General features: G+C 33.7%; 1 protein-coding gene across 3 annotated transcripts in view; it reads right to left on the reverse strand.

Annotated features, from left to right (window-relative positions):
* Positions 1 to 11,170: 11,170 nt before the first annotated feature.
* Positions 11,171 to 25,665, reverse strand: part of LOC108904095 (optomotor-blind protein) — a 188,748-nt gene continuing 174,253 nt past the window's right edge. For all 3 annotated transcript variants that reach the window (XM_023456886.1, XM_018706512.1, XM_018706511.1), the window contains 3 exons: positions 21,168 to 21,244; positions 13,208 to 13,395; positions 11,171 to 13,148 (listed from right to left, as the gene is read on the reverse strand). In XM_023456886.1, coding sequence (XP_023312654.1) covers positions 12,421 to 13,148; positions 13,208 to 13,395; positions 21,168 to 21,244 — 993 coding nt within the window. In that variant the 3' untranslated portion in view covers positions 11,171 to 12,420. The remainder of the gene's footprint in view (positions 13,149 to 13,207; positions 13,396 to 21,167; positions 21,245 to 25,665) is intronic.

Raw genomic sequence — 25,665 nt, forward strand, 5'->3', positions numbered from 1 at the left:
TTTGAAGGCGAATAACTCCACAGCGAAGCCCGATAGGAAAAAAAAATTAAATAGTACATCTATTTTGACCTCCCCTCTAAACCCCTTCATTTTTGACATGACCTTTCCGGACACCCTGTATATTATTATCGTCTATCACTTGCGAAAGTGTCGTGGAACAATTATATTTTGTACGAAATCCAGATTGATGTCTAGGCAATACATTTGTTCAAATGTGGACTTGTTTGTTTATTGCTCGGTTTTTCTAATAATTTTGAATAATGTGGGAAGAACACTAATTGGTCTAAGGTCTACCGTAAGTCCAGCAACATCATTTACTTTAGATTTTCACTGATTTGGGGGAGAACACTTATGTAAGTAATGGTAACAATGCATTAATATTATACGCAAACTAATTCCATCTGAATCTACTGCATTTGATTTAATAGAAGGAATGTTTGAATATATTTAATCCTGCGATAGTATCAGAATAAATTCTACGACACCATCTTTAATTACTCCAAGTAATAATTTATAGAACCCAAATCAACTGTAAGTTAGGACTTACAAGAATTTATAATCATTAATTTTATTCACATTAGTTAAGGACGATTGTAGTCCTATTTTAGTATATACAGTGTATATCAGTTTGACTGCTATAATTTTAATAGACGACACCATACATCAAAATAAATAAAGAAAACATGTGATATGGGTTCTAAAATCAACGATGTTTGAGAAAAACATCAATATTTCCAAGTTAAAGCTCACTGGAAAAAAAATCGGTGTCAGTGAAAGCAATAAAGGTTCGGAGTGAATCTATCGAGTGAAATTATTGATTACATTTTAACTCAATATCTGATCATTTTATTCATTTGTGATTATACATATTTAAACTAAAACTGAGTACTTTCACTCAAATATAGGTAATCCTTAAATAAATTCTTCACGTAAACTCGCATTTGGTGCGTATCAAAGTAAATGTCCTCATTACTGAGTGATTTTAAATGTATATTAATTTCGAGTAATTTATATGGCGCCGTAAAGATGGCACCACTTACATATTGCTTCTGTAATCTCGACCACAGTTGATAGGGGTCCGTTAGATGCTCCAGAAAAGCGTGATCGCCAGGAGAACAGGCCTTAGCCGGAGGCGGCGGATCTCAGCTGGCGGGTCTCAGCCAGGACAGGAGGAGGCCACGCGAAGTGAATTAATTTTAACACTGTATATTCTAATTAATCATTTATATACTCAGAATAGAGTCAAAAGTTGCTCTATTGATAGTTAGCCGTAACTCGGAATTGAGTAAAACTCACTCATTTCTGATGCAATAGTTTCACTCAGTTGTACACATACTAATAGAGTGAAAATTTCACTCAATTAGGTGTAGACAAAAATTGATACATTATTTAGTAAAATTGAGTGAATTTTTTTACAGTGCACAGCAGTTTGCGTAATTAAGGAACCTCAACATAGTTTTGTTAATCAGTAAATTTTGATAAAGTTAATATGGCGCAATATGACAACAGCGCTACAGAATGACAGTGCCAGTGTTGCGCGACTAGTAGATGTAGTAGTGGTTGACATCGACAATCAGATTTGAAGGTATCGTGCATGCATTGAAAGTTATTGTGAAAATGTTGAACACATTCTGTAGTTTTTCTCGTACCTGCATGTTTAAAATTGTCTGTAATTTAATTTTTATCTACTCAAAAATAAAGCTAGACAGTAATTTATTTCAAATTTCAGCTGTCCTAAAACTAGGTCAAGTGATTCGACTCGCACTGTTGCCAAATTGTGATCAAATTCCCCAATATCATAACTCAACGCATTTTAAAGAGGGTTAACGTTACGTCCATGTTATAATATAGCACTGTTGCCACGTTGTGATAAAATTCCCCAATATTTACGCATTTTGAAAAAATATATATATGCTTAATCTAATTTATGCAGACATATCATTCTTACTTTTTTTACTCAAAACCGATATTTCAAATATATTTTTGTGTTTTTCTCTGTATTAGTTTTATTGCATAAAATATTTCCAAATTAAATTTAAGTAAAATCCCTGATTGTCTCTTTTGTGACATACATACATGAATGTTTTTGATGACATTTGTACGGGACGTATCAGAAAAAATAGCCTTTTAAAAAACATGAAATTGTCCCAAATCTCCGTATAATTCTTCACTTTTTTGTAAAGGATGTCTACTTCATTGTTCCAGCAGTCCATAAGTCAGTTATATACAAAACTTCGCGCTCTGCCGTCCCGCGGATATCCCGTTGCGCGTTCAGACGTCGCCTTAAATGATCCAGAAGCGACGAAACCGTTTAAATTTCAGCGTACGGCCCATTTAACCCCACTCCGGGCGAAATCATATTCTCGCGGCAGTCCGACACCCCCATCGGCGCTCTCTAACAATGTAAGGCAAAAAAGGCGCTTTGTCTGCGGCCGTAATTTACTTATATTGTAGTTAAATTGCGTCGCGGGCGTTTTTTAAGCCTCGGCGGTTCCGGCAGCGTTCCAGACCGCCATCTGTCAATCTTCGGATGAGTCAGAGCTGATTAGAGCGGAATGCCTCCGACCAGAAGAGGTTGGCGTGCGAAGGGTTCAGTCTCAAGGCGTCAAAACACAGAAATGTAAGAAATATCTCGACAGGAATATGTAACATTAGTTAAAAAGACCATAACAATAACAAAAAACTATAAATTGTATTTTAGTAGCTCTTTCTGAAGCTAAAGTGCTAGTTTTTAATATAATTAAATTTAGTTTATGCACTAAAAGATGACTAAAAGTCTTATTTTCGAGGATTATTCAATCTCTAGACTAGATTTTACACTGCATGAGCTTAAAAATGCTACTATCGTTTTTATTTCAAGGACTATAGTGTCATTTTCTAACGGTTTAAGATATATTTAGCACTTCACTAAAATTATTACTTTATAATTTTATTCATTACTATTTATAATCCGCACCTAAATATAGGTACTTTAATTTCGGGTACTAAAGTGCTATTTTAATTTTTGTCGGACTAGAGTGTGTTTTAATGATTAAATTTTCCCATCGCGGCGAACGAAGCTGCTAGCACCCAATAAATTAATTTCCATTCCATGAACTACATATATTATTTTAGTCTTCATTTCGAAGAATAAGCAAGGTGTTGTAGTTTTTAATAACTTAAATTTAATTTTTACATGGAGTTGACTAAATCTGCTATTATGGTCTATACTCTTCGGGAATTACTTAATTGTGAAAGATTACATTTTGGATTGCATGGACTAAGTGTTATTATAGTTTTTATTTCGAGTACTAAAGTGTCACCTTTTAATGATTATTTATTTTTCACACTTTATTAACTAAAAGTATTATTATTGTGTTTAATCCTTAATTAAATAAAGGTTTTTTCGCTTCGGGAACTAAAGTATTACTTTAGTTTTTGTAGGACTAGTGTGTTGATTAATGATTGAAGCCTCTAGTCTTCAATAGATTAACTTCCGTTTCATTAAACCTTTCTTTGCCCCGAGAACTATAGTGTTACTTTAGTTTTTGTAGGACTAAAATGTGTGTTTAAATTTTCTTTTTCCATCGCGTTGACCGAAACCGCTATCACCCAATAAATTAACTTCCATTTCATGATCTATATTATATAATATTTTAGCCTTCCTGTCCAAGACTAAAGAGTTGTAGTTTTTAGTAATAAAATTTAGTTTTTACACCGAATTAGCTAAATCTGCTATTGTGGTCTATACTTTTCGAGAATTACTTAATTGCGAAAAATTACATTTTATACTGCGTGGAGTAAATGTTATTATAGTTTTTATTTACTAAAGTGTCACTTTTTAATGATTAGTTATTTTTCACACTTTATTAACTAAAAGGATTATTTTTGTGTGTATTATCCTTAATTGATTAAATCTTTTTTCCGAGAACTAAAGTGTTACCTTAGTTTTTGTATGACTAAAGTGTGTTGATCAAATTTTTTTTTTCTCGTCGCGACGAGCGAAGCCTCTAGGGTCCAATAGATTAACTTCCGTTTCATGAACTATGTATATTATTTTAGTTTTTATTTCGAAGACTAAAATGTGGTTTTTAATGATTAAATTTAGTTTTTAGACGGAGTCAACTAAATCTGCTATTATGGTTTATACTTTTCAAGAATTACTTAATTCCGAAAGATTACATTTTGCATTGCATCGACTAAATGTTATTATAGTTTTTATTTCGGATACTAAAGTGTCATTTTTTAATGATTGAACTTATTTTTTACAGTTTACTAACTAAAAGTATTATTTTTATGTTTATTATCGTGTTTAAACACCGTAAGGATTAACCTTAATTGATTAAACTTCGCCAGCCCCGGCAACTTTAGTTTTTGTAGGATCAAAGTGTGTTTTTGTTGATTAATTTTCTTTTCCCATCGCGTTGGCCGAAACCGCTATCATCCAATAAATTAATTTTTATTTACTGAACTATATTATATATTATTTCAACTTTCATGTCGAAGACTAAAGTGTTGTAGTTTTTAATAATACATTTAGTTTTTACACCGAATTAACTAAATCTGCTATTGTGATCTATATTTTTTGAGAATTACTTAATTGCGAAAGATTACATTTTGGATTGTATGGACTAAGTGTTATTATAGTTTTTATTTCGAGTACTAAAGTGTCACCATTAAATTATTAGTTATTTTTCATACTTTATTAACTAAAAGTATTATTTTTGTATTTAATTCTTATTTGATTAACCTTTTTTCGTTTCGGGAACTAAAGTGTTACTTTAGTCTCCAATATATTAACTTCCGTTTCAGGAACTGTATATATTATTTTAGTTTTTACTTCGAAGATTAAAGTGTGGTTTTTATTGATTAAATTTAGTTATTGCACTGAGTGGACTAAAACTGTTACTGTGGTCTATACTTTCGAGGATTATTTAATTCCCAAAGACTACATTTTACACTGCATGAACTATTTTAGTTGTTATTTCGAGTACTAAAGTGTCACTTTTTAATGATAGATTTATTTTTCACACTTTATTAACTAAAATAATTATTTTTGTGTTTATTATCGTGTTTAATCCCAACTGATTAAACTTTTTTCGGTCCGGCAACTAAAGTGTTACATTAATCTTTGTAGGACTAAAGTGTGTGTTTCTGTTGATAAAATCTTCTTTTCCCATAGCGTTGACAGAAGCCGCTTGCCCCCAATAAATTAACTTCCGTTTCATGACTTATATACATTATTTTAGTTTTTATTTTGAGGACTAAAGTGTGGTTTTTAATGATTAAATTTAGTTTTTGCACTAAGTTGACTACAACTGCTATTTTGGTCTATACTTTCAAGTATTAACTTAATGCCCAATGATTATATTCTACACTGCATGAACTAAGTGCTATGTTAGTTGTTATTTCGAGTACTAAAGTGTCACCATTAAATTATTAGTTATTTTTCATACTTTATTAACTAAAAGTATTATTTTTGTATTTAATTCTTATTTGATTAACCTTTTTTCGTTTCGGAAACTAAAGTGTTACTTTAGTTTTTGTAGGACTAATGTATGTTGATTAAATTGACTGAAACCTCTAGTCTCCAATATATTATCTTCCGTTTCATAAACTGTATATATTATTTTAGTTTTTACTTCGAAGATTAAAGTGTGGTTTTTATTGATTAAATTTAGTTATTGCACTGAGTGGACTAAAACTGCTACTGTGGTCTATACTTTCGAGGATTANTTCAGGAACTGTATATATTATTTTAGTTTTTACTTCGAAGATTAAAGTGTGGTTTTTATTGATTAAATTTAGTTATTGCACTGAGTGGACTAAAACTGTTACTGTGGTCTATACTTTCGAGGATTATTTAATTCCCAAAGACTACATTTTACACTGCATGAACTATTTTAGTTGTTATTTCGAGTACTAAAGTGTCACTTTTTAATGATAGATTTATTTTTCACACTTTATTAACTAAAATAATTATTTTTGTGTTTATTATCGTGTTTAATCCCAACTGATTAAACTTTTTTCGGTCCGGCATCTAAAGTGTTACATTAATCTTTGTAGGACTAAAGTGTGTGTTTCTGTTGATTAAATCTTCTTTTCCCATAGCGTTGACAGAAGCCGCTTGCCCCCAATAAATTAACTTCCGTTTCATGACTTATATACATTATTTTAATTTTTATTTTGAGGACTAAAGTGTGGTTTTTAATGATTAAATTTAGTTTTTGCACTAAGCGGGCTAAAACTACTACGGTTTATACTTTCGAGGATTATTTAATTCCCAAAGATTACATTTTACACTGCATGAACTAAGTGCTATTTTAATTGTTATTTCGAGTACTAAAGTGTAACTTTTTAATGATAGGTTTACTTTTCACACTTTATTAACTAAAAGAATAATTTTTGTGTTTATTATCGTGTTTAATCCCCAACTGATTAAACTTTTTTTGATCCGGCAACTAAAGTGTTACATTAATGTTTGTAGGACTAAAGTGTTACATTAATGTTTGTAGGACTAAAGTGTGTGTTTCTGTTTAATAAATTTTCTTTTCCCATCGCGTTGACAGAAACCGCTTGCCCCCAATAGATTAACTTCCGTTTCATAAACTATATACAGTATTTTAGTTTTTATTTTGAGGACTAAAGTGTGGTTTTTAATGATTAAATTTAGTTTTTGCACTAAGTTGACTACAACTGCTATTTTGGTCTATACTTTCAAGTATTAACTTAATGCCCAATGATTATATTCTACACTGCATGAAGTAAGTGCTATGTTAGTTGTTATTTCGAGTACTAAAGTGTCACTTTTTAATAAATGGAATTATTTTTTTTCATATGATTTGCTAAAAGTGTTATTTTTGTATGTATCATATTTTCTAATCCATAACTGATTAAATCTTTGTTTTAATTATTGTGGTACTAAAGTGTTTGTTTCGAAACATACACTTTTTTTTCATTGTGTTGACTGAAACTGGCAGTCTGCAAAACACCATTTCGTGAATTATTCTAGTTTTCACTTGGAAGACTATAGTGTTAATTTTTAAATAGTTTTAGTTTATGCTCTCCATCGACTTAAATCCCACTAGTAAATCCTAATTTGATATTTCAGTCACAGCAACAATTATTAATCAATTTTCATTGTTTCAGGAGATAAAGAGCAAATAGTACTAGTATGTATGTATACCTAAAAACTAAAATGCTCCTCTCTATATTTATCTTGGGAAAAATCGAAACAGTAAAAATTCGTTCTTGATATTTTGAAACAAACTATAACCAGATATTTTCCGCTGTGGGTTTTATGACGAATTATATGTTCGATCTGACTTATCTTATCGCTGTGCAACATCCAGAATCCTAAGTTATACGGACCCAGAGGGATTAACCGAAATCCTCCTCTAATTTATTAGCTGCGTTTTGAGGAATCGTGAAATTTTATATTTATCTTATCGTCGCAATTAAAATAACCACCGAAATCCGATACGTAGTCCGAAATAAAACGGACCATTAAAACGACCATAAAATATGATACGCCACGTTAAAAAAATAGTCAGTGACGAATATGGATACGTTTGTATGTTTCGTGTTTTTATTGTCTGTAATTTTTTAAATTAGACGATTAACTTGTAAATCACAGGCAATGATAGACGTAAATTATGACAGAGGAAGGTATTAAAATCGGCCAAGCCTATTGTTACCGATGCCAGTCATCAAATGACACAGCGTTTGGTAATTTTAGTAACAGCTGTTTCAATATTATAGTTGAAAATTGAAGCGATAATAATAATCGCGGTGTTACAACTGGCGTACGTTAAAAAATTTTAAAGGGGGCAGAGAAATTGGGCGAAATTTCGCAAAAAGCTATAGGGCTCAGGTCTGGACGACTCGTTGACCGTTCATTCTCTCGCCGCGGCGGAGCTGCGATTACAGTAACCGCATAAATGGCGTAAAAAAACAGTGAACGGTGACGATTCCCCACATTAGTCGGAATATCATTAGCGCGAAGGTTGTACTTAGCAAAGTTTAACACGTACGCGCAGTTCCATAAATCTTCGCCAACAATGCAAGGCCAGAACGCTGTTATAACTCGCATCTAACAGCGGTCTAATACGATAAATTATAAAGCGTTTTGTCGGGAGACATCGATATACAATAAAGGCCGCTTAACGCAATTACGCATTTGTTCTGTGATACATTGTGCCATTGTCGGCCGGTATTTATCGGTTGTTATCTGGGAAATGCCGGCTGGATCTAATTGTAATGTTTAATTAACCAGATGAAAACTGTTTGTAGGGATACGGCGGAGCAGGAAGTGATAAGTAAAGAAGTCATTCTGCCGCTTTGCGGATTTATATAATCAAAGAGACTCGTCTGGAGCTGAAAAACATTACTTCAGTATTAAAAAAAAACAAATATTTCAATATTAGCTAGTATTTTTTACACAATTTTAAAGGTAGTCAATTAAATCAAAACAATTTAAGAATTTTTCCAAGAAAATTTTTTCAAATGAAATTAAAATAAAAACTAAAAATTATGCGTCTAAATACCTATTGAGTGTCCCAAAATCAGGCAAGATTTGTCGAGTCAATTGTTTCCAACGCAAAAAAAAAGACTGCGTGACAGCTGATAATTCAGGGTTGTTAAAAATGGAGCGCTACACAAAAGAATAACGCGTATTCATTGTTGAACAATATTTTAAAAACAATGAAAGTTTGGCAGCTACAGTTCGCAATTTTCGTACAAAATATGATTGGAATAATGATTTAACTTTACAGTGAAGAGATTAATTGAAAAATTCAGAGAGACTGGATCAATTAGTGATCTTAAACACTCTGGTCCTCCTGAACAAGTCGTTCAAGACAAAACATCGAAGCAGTTCACGAGAGTGTTACTGACTAGGCCAGGAAATATAGAGTTGGACGCGACTTTTTGTTTTGGCAAACTGAATTTATCACTATAAATGCTAAATATTATGTACAATAACATATTAATTTCCACAGTCATAAAAATGGGGGGAAGACTGTTCACAGGCTGGTTAATTGTATAATTTTTACGAAAATTCACGTTTTTCGCTTATAACTTTTTCCCGTTCATTTCCACGATAAAACAGTTAAGTACTGTTTTTTTCGTCTTCAAAAGACCTATAAAACTAGCCCTCGAGCGTCAAAAAATATTGATTAGATCAAAAGTTATAAACAGAAGGAATTTATTTATGACTTTTAAATTAAACATTAATAAACTGCGTTATTATTACCGGAACGTTTCGGCATCGCATCCTCTCATTCCTTATCACTGTGTAATAACTCACCCGATATCTGGAATCGGTAAGTTGAATAGTTATGGCCTTATAAACAAATAAGGCTAAATAATATAATAATTCTAAGAAATATCTTGTATTCTTGCTGTTTTGTCATCACTCTTGAAATAGACTAATTATAATAATTATTACAAAGAGGTCCTTTTGTTTTCACATTTTACATAGGATTACTTCATCAGGTAGGCTCGTTCCGTATGGAATTAAAAAATATTGATAAAAAAATTTACATTTTGAAACGACAATATAAGAAGCGTTGAACGTGACAAGATCAATGAGAATTGCTAGTTTTACCTAAAAATATTTGTCCGTTTCATTAAATTTCTTTAAAAAAAGGTATTTTAATATTAATGCTAGTAGGTATTTTTTACTCTATTACTAATGGTATTAAGCTAATCCAGATATATTAATTTTTTTCTTAGATAAAGTAAAAAATATGAGAGTTAATATTAGAATATAATAATAATGTTTTTTAAAGAAATTTGGTAAAAAAGGCAAACTCTTAGTTAAAACAAAAAAGGTAATTATATCTATCCAGTATTAGAATATCGGGTAAATTACTTTGCTGACACATACGCAATGTTTTGTCGAAATTTTCCATGACTGTTTTTCACAAATGAGGCTAAATTTCCTTGATTCAGCATTCAATCTCCTTCAAGCCGTGGGCTTCTTGGCATATACCTTAGATTTCAAAGAAAAAGTCCAAATCGCATGATTGGCCAATTCTGGCTCATGCAGTAATTGAATTGTTTCCTGGGCTGTAAGGCATATGGCACCGTCTTGTGGAAAACGTACGTCGTTTACATCCATATCTTGCAATTTAGGCATTAAAAAGTGGATTATCATGTCGCGATAGTGAGCACAATTTACTATTATGGCAATTTCAAAAAACCTAGGTATGTCTGATTTGGTTGAGGACTTTACAAGAAGAATGACCGGAAAATTATTTTTTGAATAATGACTTAAGATTTTATTTAAATGAAAAGTCAGTAATACTAACATCTGAGCATAATTTTATGCGTTCTTGTTATTTTTATACCTATCTTTTTTCTTATAAATGTATTTAGTTTTTTGTTACTTATGAAGACTATTTCAGTTCCTGTTCTTAGCTCCTTTTTATTTTTTAACATTGTTTTTTGTTAATTATTGAAGTAAAATACATTTATTTTTATTATTATTGATGTATATTTCCATATTTATTTTATTGCTCCATTATTTGGTGATTAACTTAGATCCTAGAATGCTGCCAGGGTGGCAGCAAAAGCTACACTTGGCGCGGCCCTGTTTCAGGGCACCCGATATCAGGTGCTTATTTTTTATATTAAGACATACCAACTAGCTTTTTGCTAGGTATTGTTGTAGATTAGCAGTTAGGAATTTTGTCTGTGGGGTTTTTTACGTACCTAGATTTATGGTATCGAAGAACATCGTTCGAATTCATCCGATTAGATTTTTTAGAAAACATTTTTGAATTTGTTAGAATTAGTTTAATATCTTAGTACGTTCTTTTTTACTGGAATACAGGATGATAAATTGATATTGGATACGCTGAAGTTCAGTAAAATTAGTTTATTTTATGAGTATTTCGTGATAAAAACTATCTTAAAATAATGGATGTGTTTTAAAGTAGTGGCAGTCAACATTTTTTCTCCACTCAACATAAAAAATTAATTAAAAAAATTCTGTAAATAAGGTTATATCATACATACATCTAGTTATCTTCTATGTATGTTAATATACTTTTTTTTTTGTTGATTTTGGTTCAAAATAACGTTGCGGGATTCTTCCTAGGAAGTGGACAGGCTTTCAAAAATAATACAAGTTCTGTATTTGTATGAATATCATTTTAATTCTTAAATTAATTGACATATACACAAGACAAGTTCACGATTGCTACGTCATTACTTCAGGTAGTACCAGCCATAAAAGTATCAGCTAACGAAAATTGTAATAAATAAGCTATAGTTTTCATCCGACGTTTACGCCTGGTACTCTTAGAACATAACAAAAAGCATATTTTACATGTTATCGAGAGAAAGGAGAGGACTATGTACAAAGTATATAAAAATTGCATAGGGACTGCATTTTACCAAAAAAAAACGGTGACCTACAGAGTGACTTGGAGTTGCATCTAATGAATCACTGGAAATATTCAAGCGCAGTTAGCTGTGAATATTGCTAGGATCCCGGGTCAGCAAACAAATATTTCTGGTCTAATATACAGTTATAATATAGTAATATACAATTTACACAAAAGAAAACAACTATGTACATCATCAGTTACTTACATACATTATATACATCATTTAAATAGTGAAAAAAAGGAACATACTAGAATATTTCTTACAAGGTTTCAACAGTACCTTCTACACTCACTGTAATGGAGACCTACCGTTATAAAACTTCACGCGATTTTATACCCTTAGGTATGTGTCAATAGTGACAGTATCAGCACCAATGGAAAATAAACTAAACATTGCCGTAGGTATATAATTTTTTTTACAAATACACTTATTTTGTACTTTTATAGCAGTAAGCTTGGGAAAAAGCACTTCGAGGCCGTTGGGTACGAATCAAATCCTTCAAAGAGTACGGAATTAACCTATACGTACTGTCAAATCAAAGTGACCTGGAGATTCTCGTGAGCTCGATATATTTATTGCAAAAACACCCCGTATATTTTGGCGCCCGCACAACCAGAATTCGGAACTATCGACAAAACGAGTCAGAATCATATTTTTCCCGTATCTGCATATAACAAAATTATCCCACTCCTGATTTAGAGATATAACAAAAAAACGTATTATTCGTAGTTATTTTTATGGCTATGGACAAATTAATACTATGTCTCTGTTATTTTTCCATAAAATTAACTTTTTTATTAAAAAAAAACAAACTTGAGTCGTTGCAGTGACAGAAACGCGGTACAAGTTTTGCGGGCGCCCAGTATTTCACTTCTCAAGCGTAAGGCGCGTCCGGAGGCGGCGTTGAAAATCGACTACCACAAGGTTCTATCACAGGTCCGCTATGTTACGCCGCCATCACAAACGCCCTATCACACTTGGGAACGCATCTAAACAATATAAATCCAGAGTACGGTCGAGACGACTACATCCTCACTACTTTTACTATTTATCACTCATCTCCTCAGTCTGTTTTACGTCCAAACCGTTCACCATCTTCTCTATGCTCTTCAAGTCGCTGGGGGAGTTGGCCGCCTCTGGCTTAGGTGACGTGGTGTTGGGTCTGAGGGGTGGGGAGAGCGAACCGCCCCTTATTTTACCAGATGGCGAGTTACTTAGACTCCTTGTGTGGGAGCTAGGAGTAACCGTCTCGAAAGCGCTACCCAAAGGCGAGGAACTAACCCCCGAATTAGAGTTGGGTAAAGTGTAAGGGGTAAACCTATGTCCCCCTTTTAGGTGGTTGTGTATGGGGGAGGTGGGAGAGAGGTGGTGACTGTGGGGGTTGGGGTGCGCCAAGTTCTGGTAATGAGAGAACAAAGCGGGATGTTGCGCCGCCAACGCCAACTGAGCGTTGAACAGCAAACTGTGATTCATCCCAGGAGCGTGGGCGCCAGTGAACAGACTGAGAGGGGGGCCGAAGGGGGAGTGACCTCCCGCGCCCGGGTACATGCCCGGGGGGTACAGGTAAGGCAATAAATGAGGGGGCGGGTGTATGGGGGGTCCAACGCTTATGTTGGGCGACGGGTACTCGGAGGGGTTCGAGGGACCGGCCGTGGAGTCTTTGGGTGAAGATGGTCGGGGTCGAAACGCCGTACTGCCCGGAGACTCCGAGCAGCTGCTTTCCGAGCCTGAGTCGTCGTGGAGGCGGCGCCGGATGGAGTCGTCTTCAGTAGCTGCAAGGAAAAGATAAGTTAAACAACAAAGCACGACGATCAAGAAAGCAGTTACTTACCCGAATGGTTCACAGATGACGCTACGGGAGCGGAGCTGTGAAGAGACGGCCTTGGGCTGTCCGCCGTACCGACCACATCTAACTCCGAGTCATCGGTTTTCGAAACGGTGCTGCTATCCGCTGACATGCGCGCCGGCAAGGGGTGGGAGGTCTTGTCGTCTGTGTGCCTCTGGGCTAGCATCGCCTGCCTGTAACAATAGAGAGAATAAAATTATAAAATGTGTTGCTTTTACAGGGAAATGTATCTACAGTCATATGTAACTGTTACCCCACCAATATTGTTACCCCACCAATATTGTATTTGTTTGGACTACTATTACATTCTCATTAGATTCCAACTAGAACGGAATTATATTTCTACCAAATTCTAAATAAGATGGCAAATAAATTGTAATAAGAGTCCAAGTAGGTTTCAATAAGCCTCCGGCTAGATTTTAGTTTGGTCAGTACTAGAGCTTCAACTAGGCAATAAGATGTCAACTAGATTCTAATATGAGTCTAACTAGATTCTAGTAAAAATTCAACTAGATTTTTGTTTGATAAGAATAAAAATTTTACTAATCCCATTAAAATTATAAGTAGGTAGGCAATAAGATGTCAGCTAAATTCTAATAGAAGCTACATTCTAGTAAAATTTAGTAAAAGATGCCAGTTATACTCCAGTGAGAGTCCAACTAAGTATCAGTAAGATTTAAACAAGATTTTACTTTGACTAGTACGTGAAAGATTTCAATAAAAATGTCAGCTAGATTCAAATAAGAGGCTAACTATATTCCAGTAAGATTTTCTAGATTTTAGAGTTTGTTTAGTATGTACTAGAATCGTATAGAACCTCAATAAATATACCAGTTAGATTCAAATAAAATATTTCAACTATACACTATGCGAGCTAGATTCTAATAAGAATCTAACTAGGCGTGTTTAATAATACAGTGGTACAGGACTTCAATAAAAATATCAGCTAGATTCAAATGAAATTTCACCTAGATAATAAAATGAGAGCTAGATTCTAATAAGAATCTAACTAGGCGTGTTTAATAATACAGTGGTACAGGACTTCAATAAAAATATCAGCTAGATTCAAATGAAATTTCACCTAGATAATAAAATGAGAGCTAGATTCTAATAAGAATCTAAGTAGATTCCAATAACAGTTCGATTTTATTTTAATTTGATTAATACTACAGTGGTTCAATAAAAGACCAGACTAGATTTAAATTTCAACTAAGTACTCTTACACCTTATTAGGTGCAAGCTAGATTCTAATAAGAATCTAACTACATTTCAGTTTGCTGCAGTTCAATAAAAATTTAACTAGATTCTAATACTATTTCATTTAGGTAGTAAGGTTCTACTTTTCTAGTTTAACTACATTCCAGGAGATTTGAAAAAAATTTTTGTTTGATTAATACTAGCATCGAACAGGAATAAAATAATAAAAATATTTCTAGTAGGTAATAAGATAAATTCCAATAAGATATTTTAGTCCAATTACACTTTCAACTAGATTCTAATAAGAGTCCAATTAGATTTCAGTAAAACCAATATTCTAATGTTTCAATTCTAATAAGATTTCCAACTAAGATTTTGATATCAACTAGATTTCACTTTGTAAGCTTCGGAAATATAGACAGAATTGTTTACATTAAAAATGTCTATACACAAAGTGTTTATTGGTTTCATAAAAGCAGAATGCCCCTTTTTTATCGTTTTTTTTTACTGCATTTATTTGCATTTGAATTTGCACCCCATCCACCGGACTACTCCGGGTCGACGTCGGTCTGTCATCAGGGCCCGGACGGGCGGTATCTCGGTCCAAATTAAAAGCTGCCGCAAAATAAAGACTGCGGCGCGCTGGGGCGACAATACGGCTTAACAGTATCAAATTAGCTGTGGCATTTATATAAGGTCAGGGAGGGTGAGCCGGGGGGCGGTCGCATTTGCATTTACAGTAAGTGATATGCATACATTCCGGCGGGGCGGAATGCCTCAGTGTTTGGCTGGGTCGCAGTTTAATTTCCAGCGCCGCAAATTGGCTTACGCGGGCGGCGGCGAATGGATGGGGGAGGGGGTGAGGGGAGAGGAAGAGACGCAGCCCTTTATTACGCCGTTTAAATGTATAAATAACCGCTTAAGCGAATTCGCGCTTTTTTGCCAGCATCCGAATGACTAAAAGATAAAGCTTACACCGGAAAAAGTCTTTCGTAGAAGTAGACATTTTGTTGCGAGGAAAAAATTCAATTTAGTTAAATCATTTCTTTTTACTCGTGGTAGATGGATAAGTAGCAACACTGAAACATTTCAAAGGCTAAGACACTGGAAAAAGTGTTTCATTAACGAAAAAAAAACGTATCAAAAGTTGACCTGCGGTATACAGGGGGCAAAAAAAATCGTGCCAAACGTGATAATTTAAAATTTGAAAAATCTGAGCTTTTCCAAATAGAACACCCTGTGTTTTATGATTTCATTAGATACCTTTCTGCAGTCCCTACAATTTTTAATAGCTTTCCCTATACCTAAGTTGCGTAGTTTTTGGCTGTAATGTGATTATTTTATTGTTATTATACTTTTCCTATTACCTATTTATCTTTCAGTTTAGAGAACACCTAAATCACGTATATCCAAACCAGTAGTTAGGTCGTGGTGGTCCAGTTCCTTGGCCCGCACGTTCGCCTGACTTAAATAGTCTGGACTTTTTCTTGTGGGATTATATCAAGGAGCGAGTATACGAAGTATCACCAACGGATATTCAAGACTTAAAAGAAAAGATTCAAAACGCGTTTCTAACTATAACGCCTCAAATGTTAAGAAATGTCCACATTCATTTTCATCATAGATTATTGCTTTGTGTAGAAAACAACGGTGGACAGTTTGAACATTTATTTTAAGTTAGCTTGCGACTATGACTATTCTTTTTTCTATTCATCCAAATTTTTTAATCACCAATTTCACTAATAACTTTCCTAACTACGGTAACAGTGCTTGATTTTCAATATGATACGGATGAAACTTCTTCGATATTTTATTTGTCAAGCTTTTGAAAACTCCAAGGTTACTACTAATTTCCTGGCACTAATATTTGGATTTTCAACAGCAGACGCCACAACTTTAAATTAAATATTATCGTTGTTACTTTCATGTCTTCTGGTAGTTTTCTCATAATTCGCATTTGCTGTTCATTCAAACCTTTCCTTCACATTTTCAAAACAGTGCAAATCTCTGTAAATTTGGATTATTTCCTTTGTAAATACGTGTTGCTAGCAAACATTTCCCATATTTTGCTAATCCTTAATCACTTGTAGCGATTTTATGGTTTTTTGATTTTATTTACAAATAAATGGTAACTTTCCATAAAGACTTATTTATTAAACTCAAATATCTAAATTTTTCAGTTATTAATTTTCATTTTAAATAGTGTAGCTAGACAACTAATAAATTTAATAAAAATAAATACCCTTACAATATTTTTTCCCACAAAGGAACGGGCGCAAATCCGTTATTTTACATAAAAATGGTTTTTTTGCAAAAACTACGCAACTTAGGTATAGGGAAAGCTATTAAAAAATTGTAGGGTCTACAGAAAGGCATCTAATGAAATCATAAAACACAGGGTGTTCTATTTGAAAAAGTCGAGATTTTTCAAATTTTAAATTATCAGGTTTGGCACGATTTTTTTTGCCCCCTGTATATCGCAGGTCAACTTTTGATACGTTTTTTGAAAGAGCCATCTTCACTCTACAGTTCCTGAAAAAAAATAATTTCTAGCTGTCATACAATCATAATTATGTCAACTACTAGAAGTTACGAAACATAAAAAAAAAAAAAAATGAAAAGTCGATTATCTCGAAAACTATCAATATTTTAATAGGGATCATAACACAAAGTCCCGTTAATTTTTCACGTAGAATTCGATAATGCCATAAAAAATATAGGTTTCCATTTAAAAAAATGAAGTTGGTACCTGCCCAGGAAAAACTGAACACCCTGTATATGCAAATATATTTTCATTTTGTGCAGCTGGGAAAAATAGGCAACTATGTAGAAGAAAAATTAAGATATCTTTTATTAACCTAGATATTGGACTTACGCACACTAGGTGGACACGGTGTGTAAATATGTAAAATTATGTGCCACTATTAATTATTGATTCATCTCTTAGGAAACCCAAAACATTAATTAAGTATAATTAAGTAATTTTTTTATTCAAATTATTTAAAAATGGCTTTTTATAATTAATCATGAATTAGTGACCAAAATTATGAATTTAAGCTAACAGCAATGGGCGTATCGCCTTCTATCATTTACGATTCTAAACTTCTAGTCGTGACGTCACTTACTGATGGCACTTAAGATGTGAGGCTTGTAAGTGATAATGGTTTGGTTTTTTACCCGATTAACTGGACTATAGCTGTGATGTCACCACTAAACCAACCGAGCTTTAAATTAGAAAATTGTTAAGATAAACGCAACGTCAGTGGGAGGGGTCGAGGTTAAATTCGAGCTTGGAATATGCAAAAAAGGATCAACCCTCATTAGACAGGGTGACGAGCACAAATAGAGTAGATCGCGTGACCATGTTAAAAAAAACAAATTCAATCTATCTCCAAACCCTAATAATTCTTTATGGGGTGAGTTGAATTGAGAAATATTTCAACAATTTTGGTTTACATTGAAAAATCTATCAAACTGACAGGTTCTAGTAAAGCGGTACTTCTGTTTTTACGTTATTAACCAGAAAAAAAACATGTATTGAGGGTATAAACACAAACCAGTGTGGAATTGAGTTATCCTTAGCGATTTCGCTTTGTCAAATGAGGAAACGAGGATGGGATTTAGCTTTAGATCAAGATGTATCAGACTAATCCACCCCACAGACAGAGTAAGCTCTACTATTGATTGCGATACACATCATTGTTGGTTTTATTAACTACTCTGATAGAGAAAGGGGATGTAGAGAACACATGCAGTGTTCAAGGTATTCTGATACCAGTTAATAGCAAAAACAATCAGTTTATTTATCAATATCTTAAAATATTTAGGTTCATTAATCTTTTTACGTAAAGCCAAAATAGAGATAAAAGAAAAAAAATAAAATGATTTAAGGGATTACGAGTATTTTAGTTGCGTGATCTACGTATATGCTAGTTTAAAATGTGAACGAGATGCTTTGTTAAAAAACTAGCGAAATAGTGTTTTTAAAAGTGGCATGAGTGCAATAAAGCCTTTTTACGCAGTGCAATAAAGAGACCTTCACACAGTACAATAAAGTGACTTCTTACACAATGCAATGAAGAGGCTCTTTACACAGGATAATAAAGAGATTTCTTACACAGTGCGATAAAGATACTATTTACACAGTGCAGTGAAGAGACTCTTTACAACGGACAATAAAGAGACTCCTTTGCACAGTGCAATAAAGAGACTCCCATACAGTGTAATGAAGAGACTCTGTACATCGTGAAATAGAGATACTATTTACACAGTGCAGTGAAGAGACTCTTTACAACGGACAATAAAGAGACTCCTTTGCACAGTGCAATAAAGAGACTCCCATACAGTGTAATGAAGAGACTCTGTACATCGTGAAATAGAGATACTATTTACACAGTGCAGTAAAGAGACTTCTGACACTGTGCAATAAAGATTTGTTTTTACATAGTGCAATAAAGAGACTACACCCATGCTTGCGGATGCCTATGATGGCTGGAAGTCATCGACGGTAGCCGAATCTTAAGAAGAAGAATCAATCAAATTTTGCGCAGAGCCAGGTAAGGAAGGAATTTTAACAATACCATTGACTGATATAAATATTTCTACTAGAACGAGATGTTGCTCGAATTTTTATTGAAAACTGTGTTAATTGCAAAGTAAATATATACCTACGTTGGTAAAAATTAATATTTTATTTCTCGACAGCTTAAAATGACTTTGGTTCTTGAACTAAATACTTAATTAGCACACGGAGCGCAACACAGCTAAAAAATCAATAAAATTAAGTCTATCACCGAACGCAGTCAACTGCAGTCGTTCTGCTGCACATAGCGGCCCGAAACTGATACGGGGGTGCCCCCGTTCGCCCCCAGGGGCCTCGCGCGAGGGTGCGAGGTCCGGATCATAACGGGGGTTTAATTGACCGACCACGGCGATAATTATAGACGGTGACCTTTTTAAGTATCGCCGGCGTACGGTGGCGTGGCAATGAGTCATAAAGCTGCGAACTTACGACTCCGACGGGCGCTAGGGAATTGGCAAGTAATTAATTCGACGGGATAGGTGCCCAGGGACCTTTAAAAAATTTATCCGGAGCCTATTTTGGTCTCTCTTGTAGATTTTGGATCTCGAAATTAACGGAAAATAACGAGATTGATTCTAAACAAGTACGAGCTTGTTAATTCTGTTGTTGATTTAATCAATGTTTGTTACGTTAAAACTATATTGCAAAAAAAGTATAAAAAGGAACAAATAAATTATTTAATAAAAAAATCAGAATTGATTGAGAACTGCTGAAGTTGCGAGGGAACGACACGTCATATTCTCACATTAGCAAATCACAGTACGTGTTCGGTATTGTCACCTCCTTCGTCAATATATAAGCGACTCCTCGAATTATATTGTACATATTTCTGATAGATGTGAGGCATCAGGCGACATCATCTGAACAACACTTCTCCAAATCATTTGACAGACTTGATCATGGTAAACAGCTGTGCAAAATTTCCCATCGTATTCAATTTGTACAATGCTCTGGTAACAAATCTTGAGTTATTTAATCAAACGTCGGGTGTACTGCAAGGTTGGATACTTGACCCATTGCTTTTCACTCTCTTTATTAACGACATTGCCCAAGATCTTAATGCTCACTTTTTGATGTATGCTGATGACATAAAGCTCTATCTTTGTATTAATTCTGAATCCGATTGTATGCAGCTTCAGCATAACTTGGAACTTACTAATATACAGGGTATATCCTAAGTCTATGTCATAAATTAAGAGGGTGATTCGTTGGGTCATTTTAGGCCCAAAAGCCTTAATAAACCAGAGTCCTAATGTTACTGGATTCCAATTATCCCTGAAGTTGTTTGACGTAGATTGACGAAATGATGTAACTAATTAAAGACAATAATTCGGTGTATTTCTATATAAATCTGTCAACCAGTGGCGGAGGTTCAGGGGAATTTTGTTATTAAAAGCCTCAGAAAAACTACGCCAATGGATTTTCAGAAAAAGGTCTCTTGCATTTTCTTCACACAATAAACCATTTTCGTGTTATAATTTTTTTTTTCATATTTAATTTTAAAATAATTTGTAATAGGTATTTCATGGTTAAAAAAATGAAACGCTAGTAGAAAAAGAAGCAGATTTAAGACAACGAATCATAAATGGATGTCAGCAAGTCAGACAAACGCCAGCAATTTTTGAAAATGTACGACAGTCGTTGGACATTTTCACACACGCCTATTAATTTTTCTGGAAATTCAGTGGCGTACTTTTCTGAGGGTTTTAATGACAAAGCTCAAATCAATATCCTTTTTTATACAAAGTAACAAACTTTTTTGTGTTTTTGTCAATATCCGTCAAACTGTTTATTTAAATTTTTATATGAAATAAAATTTTGTATCAATTTGTGTGGCATTATTTTAGTTTATTAAATGCATGTGCAAGTGGTTTTGCATTAGTTTAAACTTTATGTGTTTTAATTTAGTGCATTTGGTTTCTTAACGTTCCACGCTCTCAATTTTCTATTACAGTTTTTACAATAATTTTAAAGCCTAATTTCATGACACCTTAACAAGACGATTTAACAACTGACGGGCAAAAAAGCGTCAACATACAAAAAAGTTATATAAAAAAATTGTCTATCTCAATGAGTAGATTATACATGATATAAAATTATATAATCAATTTCAAAATCATCATGTGTAATGCTACCATCTGCATCCAAATCGAATTTGATACTTACTTTTTCTCCCTCTTCCCCGCCCCTGTGTCCCTGAAGCCCTTGGCGAACGGGTTATTGTCGATTTTCAGCTGGGTGATCTGGAACAAGAAAATAATTCGATGAAATTCGAATAACTCACTCGTCAGTACGTTGTCCCGTATAGAAAAATAATTACGAACGGATCTATAAAGATTTGTCGAGCAGAGACGGAATTATTTACATAATTTATAATATTGTCCAGCTCTGAAAGCGCTGAAATTACAGGAAGCGACAAAAAAGCGGTTCTGTTGCCGGTTGGGAATGTCGCCGTTCTCGGAATGCGTGGCTTTGGTCTGCGACAGGGCCGGGCTGGCCCGCATTGTGAAAATTTGAAGGTATAACAAAAACGGAAAATTGACGGCTAGTATTTTCTGGGAAATAGAGTTCTTGCTAAAAATTACACTGATATCGAGAACATAAAATAATTGGCGCCAAATCAATTTCTTTACATTTAAAAATTATCTTTTATCTTATAGAGAGTATCAGTTCCTATATATTATTACATTTTTGTGTTTTTCATTGAATTTAAGGCATCTACTTTTTTCGATATTTGATACTTGGCATTTTCAAACATGATAACATGATGCAGGTTTATCTTTCGTTCGATCATATAAATAAATATAAAAAATGTGTATTTTGCATTATTTACTAAACACATTTTAAATAGAAAACTAATCATTATGACTTTAGAAGTTTAAATTCTTCGATCACGGTTATTTTGATTTTTTTTTGACGGTTTAAATTTAACATCTATTCTATTTTTTATAATTTATGAGATATTGGCAGATTATAATGTTTTTAGTTGTTATTTTCATATTAAAAAGTAGATATTATATAATAATGAAATTTTCAGAACTTAAATGGGCTCTGAAAACCATATTTGAGCATTATTAAAATTTTATTAACAATGAAGTTTCCTGGATATTAGAAAAATAATGACAAGATTGTGCAAAAAAATTTAAAATGAAATATACAAAATTATTTGGAAAACATAATTGTATAAAATGTTGTCATTTTGATGAACATATAATCTAATACGTTTTTAAAATTCTCGTCAATGTTACCAATAATGTTGGGTGTAATGTTTCCGAAAACTTGTTGATGTTTTATTAACATACTTTCATAGAGTCAAGAAAAAAATAAATTTTATGATGTTTGGTTTGTTTTTTTAATAAAATACTGCAATTAAAGAACAAGGTTCTTCGAACGTCCAGAATTAATGAGTAAGAGATTAAAAACTATACGACGACATGACATGTCACTTGGAAGGCGATCATAACCCCATAACCCAATAACCTCGTAGCTTCATAGCCACGTAACCTCAAAACTCTGGATGGACAAGAGTGCAGAACCACGAAACTCAGTGGGAACACACGCACTGTGAACTAGCAGGCTTGTTTAACCCCATAACCCGCGGTGTGTGAGTATATATAACCACATAACTCTGTGGAAACAGATCTCATACATCAGGGATCCGAAACTACGTGGTATGTGAGTTGGCAAGCGTTCATAACCCCATAACCCTAGGTGTGCAACGATAACCACGAAACACTGAGGAACTGAGCCCTGTTGTAACTCCATAATCTCTTAACCCCGGGGGAGTCTTATGAGATTTGTGTTACCAAATCGACCAGAGAATTTCTCTTTGTACTTATACTGAAAAACCGTCGTAGTAGTTACTTGACTGTACAATCAGTGATCGTTAGTTTTTGGCTTAATCTTTCAAATAATAGGTTAAAGATTTGTGGGGTTATAGAGTTATGGGGTTGTAGGGTTATGAGGTTATAGGGTTATGGGGTCATAAGGTTATGGGGTCATGTGGCTATGGGATCATAGGGTTATGTGGTCATAGGGTTAAGGGGTCGTAGGGCTGTAGCATTATGGTGCAATATGAGATCATGAATTCCAACGTGTTTCCAATCACTGATGACAGTTTAAGTTGGTTTGAAATTTCGAATACCGCTTTCTAGAGGAGTGTCTTGATGTTAGGGTCAAAACACGGGATTTCTGACTAGATTCGGATACTATAGAACTTTTTTATGCAGAGATGTGTAGTTAATCATAAACAATTTTAGAGGTGTACAAGCCAAACAATGTGTAATAGCAGTGTTTATTCGTAAGCAAAGAATACGTTATTTCTCATCCTTGGAGCTACAAAATTGCAAAATTAACCTTTTTCTCGACTGAATTCAGAGAAATTTATATAAACAAAAATTTAGAAATTATCTTTATAGACTTTTAAATAAAAAAAATTGTTAACATAATATCTCATTGTTAGGAAATATTTACAAAAAATATTTGACCTCTGTTTCTGTTTTTCCACATGTGTTAATGGGCACTACACATAATAACCACACCCTGTGGGCCATGCATAGTATTTGCTGCATTTTTCTTTAAATTCGTCTTTCTGCATGTCTGCCGGTCCGCCCCTGCATTTTTACGTTCTCTAATTATCACACGAGATGCTCTCCACCGTGCGGCCTCTTTGTCTTTGACAAATCTCTGCCTAATTCTGGGAACAATTAATAAATAAATGGATACTACCGAACTGGGCGGCCGGTTTCACCAACGCTGGCCATCGCGCCGCATTTTTAGCATTCCCTTCGTGGAACACAAAAAACGTGTACTAGATACAATTCCCGTTGTTGCATCCAAAATATATTTGTACAAGACGACGTTTTTTCTCGGCGGCTTCGTGGAAGAAAGCAAAAATGCCTGACCCACTTATATTAGGGGTTTACGAAAATTAACTAGTAGTGATCTAGATATTACGTCCTCTCTCTCTAAAACCATAAGAATGACAAAGATGAAGATAGTGATCTGAGCAGTGTAAGTGAATTTTCGAAAACGCCTATTGTCGATTAATATAGTTTATTTTTTCTTAATTGCTGACAATAAGAATGCGAATATATGAACGTTTTTATTAATTTTAAGGTATTTTTAATTATGAGTTAAATTTTACAAGGAATGAATCAGAACACAATAGAGCAAAAAACGTAGAAAAAGCAGAACTGCAAATAAACAGATTCATGTTTTCTGAAAGAAGAAGGTCGAAATATAGTGAAAGAAGAGACACATACAGCAGAAGAAGAACGGTTGCAATTTAAAGAAAAACTATCATTTTCTGAAAAAAAGGAAGAATCAGAAGATGAAGAAGAAGGAAGCAGAAGATAAATGCGGAAGAAGGAAATCTGCGTGTAAAACTTTCCATGTAAGAAACTTCTTCGAGAGGAGGAATATTAGAAATTAAAGAAGCAGAAGAAGAACAGACGTAGAGAAGGTAGAATAAATGTGCCGCTAATTCACGTTCCTTATTTGATGTTATTTTATGGTTTTTCAATATTACAGTAACTCCAATTTGGAACATCTTCACACTTTGGAATTAGTTAAAATCGCGTCTAGGTACAATTAATTAAATAAGTCACTTTAGGGTTTCTTCCTTGTATTTAATTTAACTACAATAATTTTATTTTGTTAAATTTGTAACATTCGTATTCTATGCCCTTGGCGTTTCTTATAAGTTATACAGGGTGTTCTACAAGCTCTATGACAAACTTTGACAGATGGTAGATTCGTTTTTATTTAGAAGTTACAAGAATTTAAAAAAATATAATTTCATATTTCGAAGTAGTTTGATAAATAAAAACGATGGTTGCTATATAACAATTATTATTATTTGTGTTAAAGTTTAACCATATTATCAAATCTTAAGACTATAAAAATTGTTCAAAATGTCCACCCTCGGCTAGAATGCCGCTGGCGAACTAAAAAGGTTTCGTCACTCGCCGGATGAGATTTGGATCATTTCTTATCTGGTTAGCTACATCTTGCTGACGGATAGTGATTTCAACAGCTGCTTCATATGTCCCCATAAATACAAGTTCAAAGGATTTAGATCTGGGGAACCCATTGGTCATGCTATTGGACCATGTTGACCTATCCATTTATTCGAGAAATAATCATTTAACCAAGCAATTACTTGTTTTTCTCATCACTTATTTTGAACAATATTAAGCCTTACGGGGAAAAATATTTTTTTCAATTTTTTTTATTGGCTTAAAATACGCTAAAACATTCCTAGATTCAGAATCAAAAACTTTTTTTGCATGAAAAAGACTCAGAAATATCCGTAAAATTAATTTTTCCGAACCAATTCCGAAGCGTAAAAATAGTAGATTACGCTTCTATCGTCGATACAGCATTTTTGTATTTCATGCATGTAAAAACGTCTATAACTTACCGATCATCGAGTAAATACTTCAAAGGTGAACCATAGATGTCATCACAAGCAAAAGAACATTATTATACACTGCTGGAAAATCCACATGGTCTATATTAGGTATTATGATTTCCGAAATTTACGTCAAACGCGTTTTTCCCGAAACCATGTTTTTGAAATCGGCGAGCAGCAGAACTCGAAGAGTTTTCATCCGGAACATTTTCAAAATTGCAAAAATGCAAAATTCGAATATCATAATGC

The sequence above is a fragment of the Anoplophora glabripennis genome, unplaced genomic scaffold (genome assembly GCF_000390285.2).
Source record: "Anoplophora glabripennis isolate ALB-LARVAE unplaced genomic scaffold, Agla_2.0 scaffold7, whole genome shotgun sequence".
Taxonomy (NCBI): domain Eukaryota; kingdom Metazoa; phylum Arthropoda; class Insecta; order Coleoptera; family Cerambycidae; genus Anoplophora; species Anoplophora glabripennis.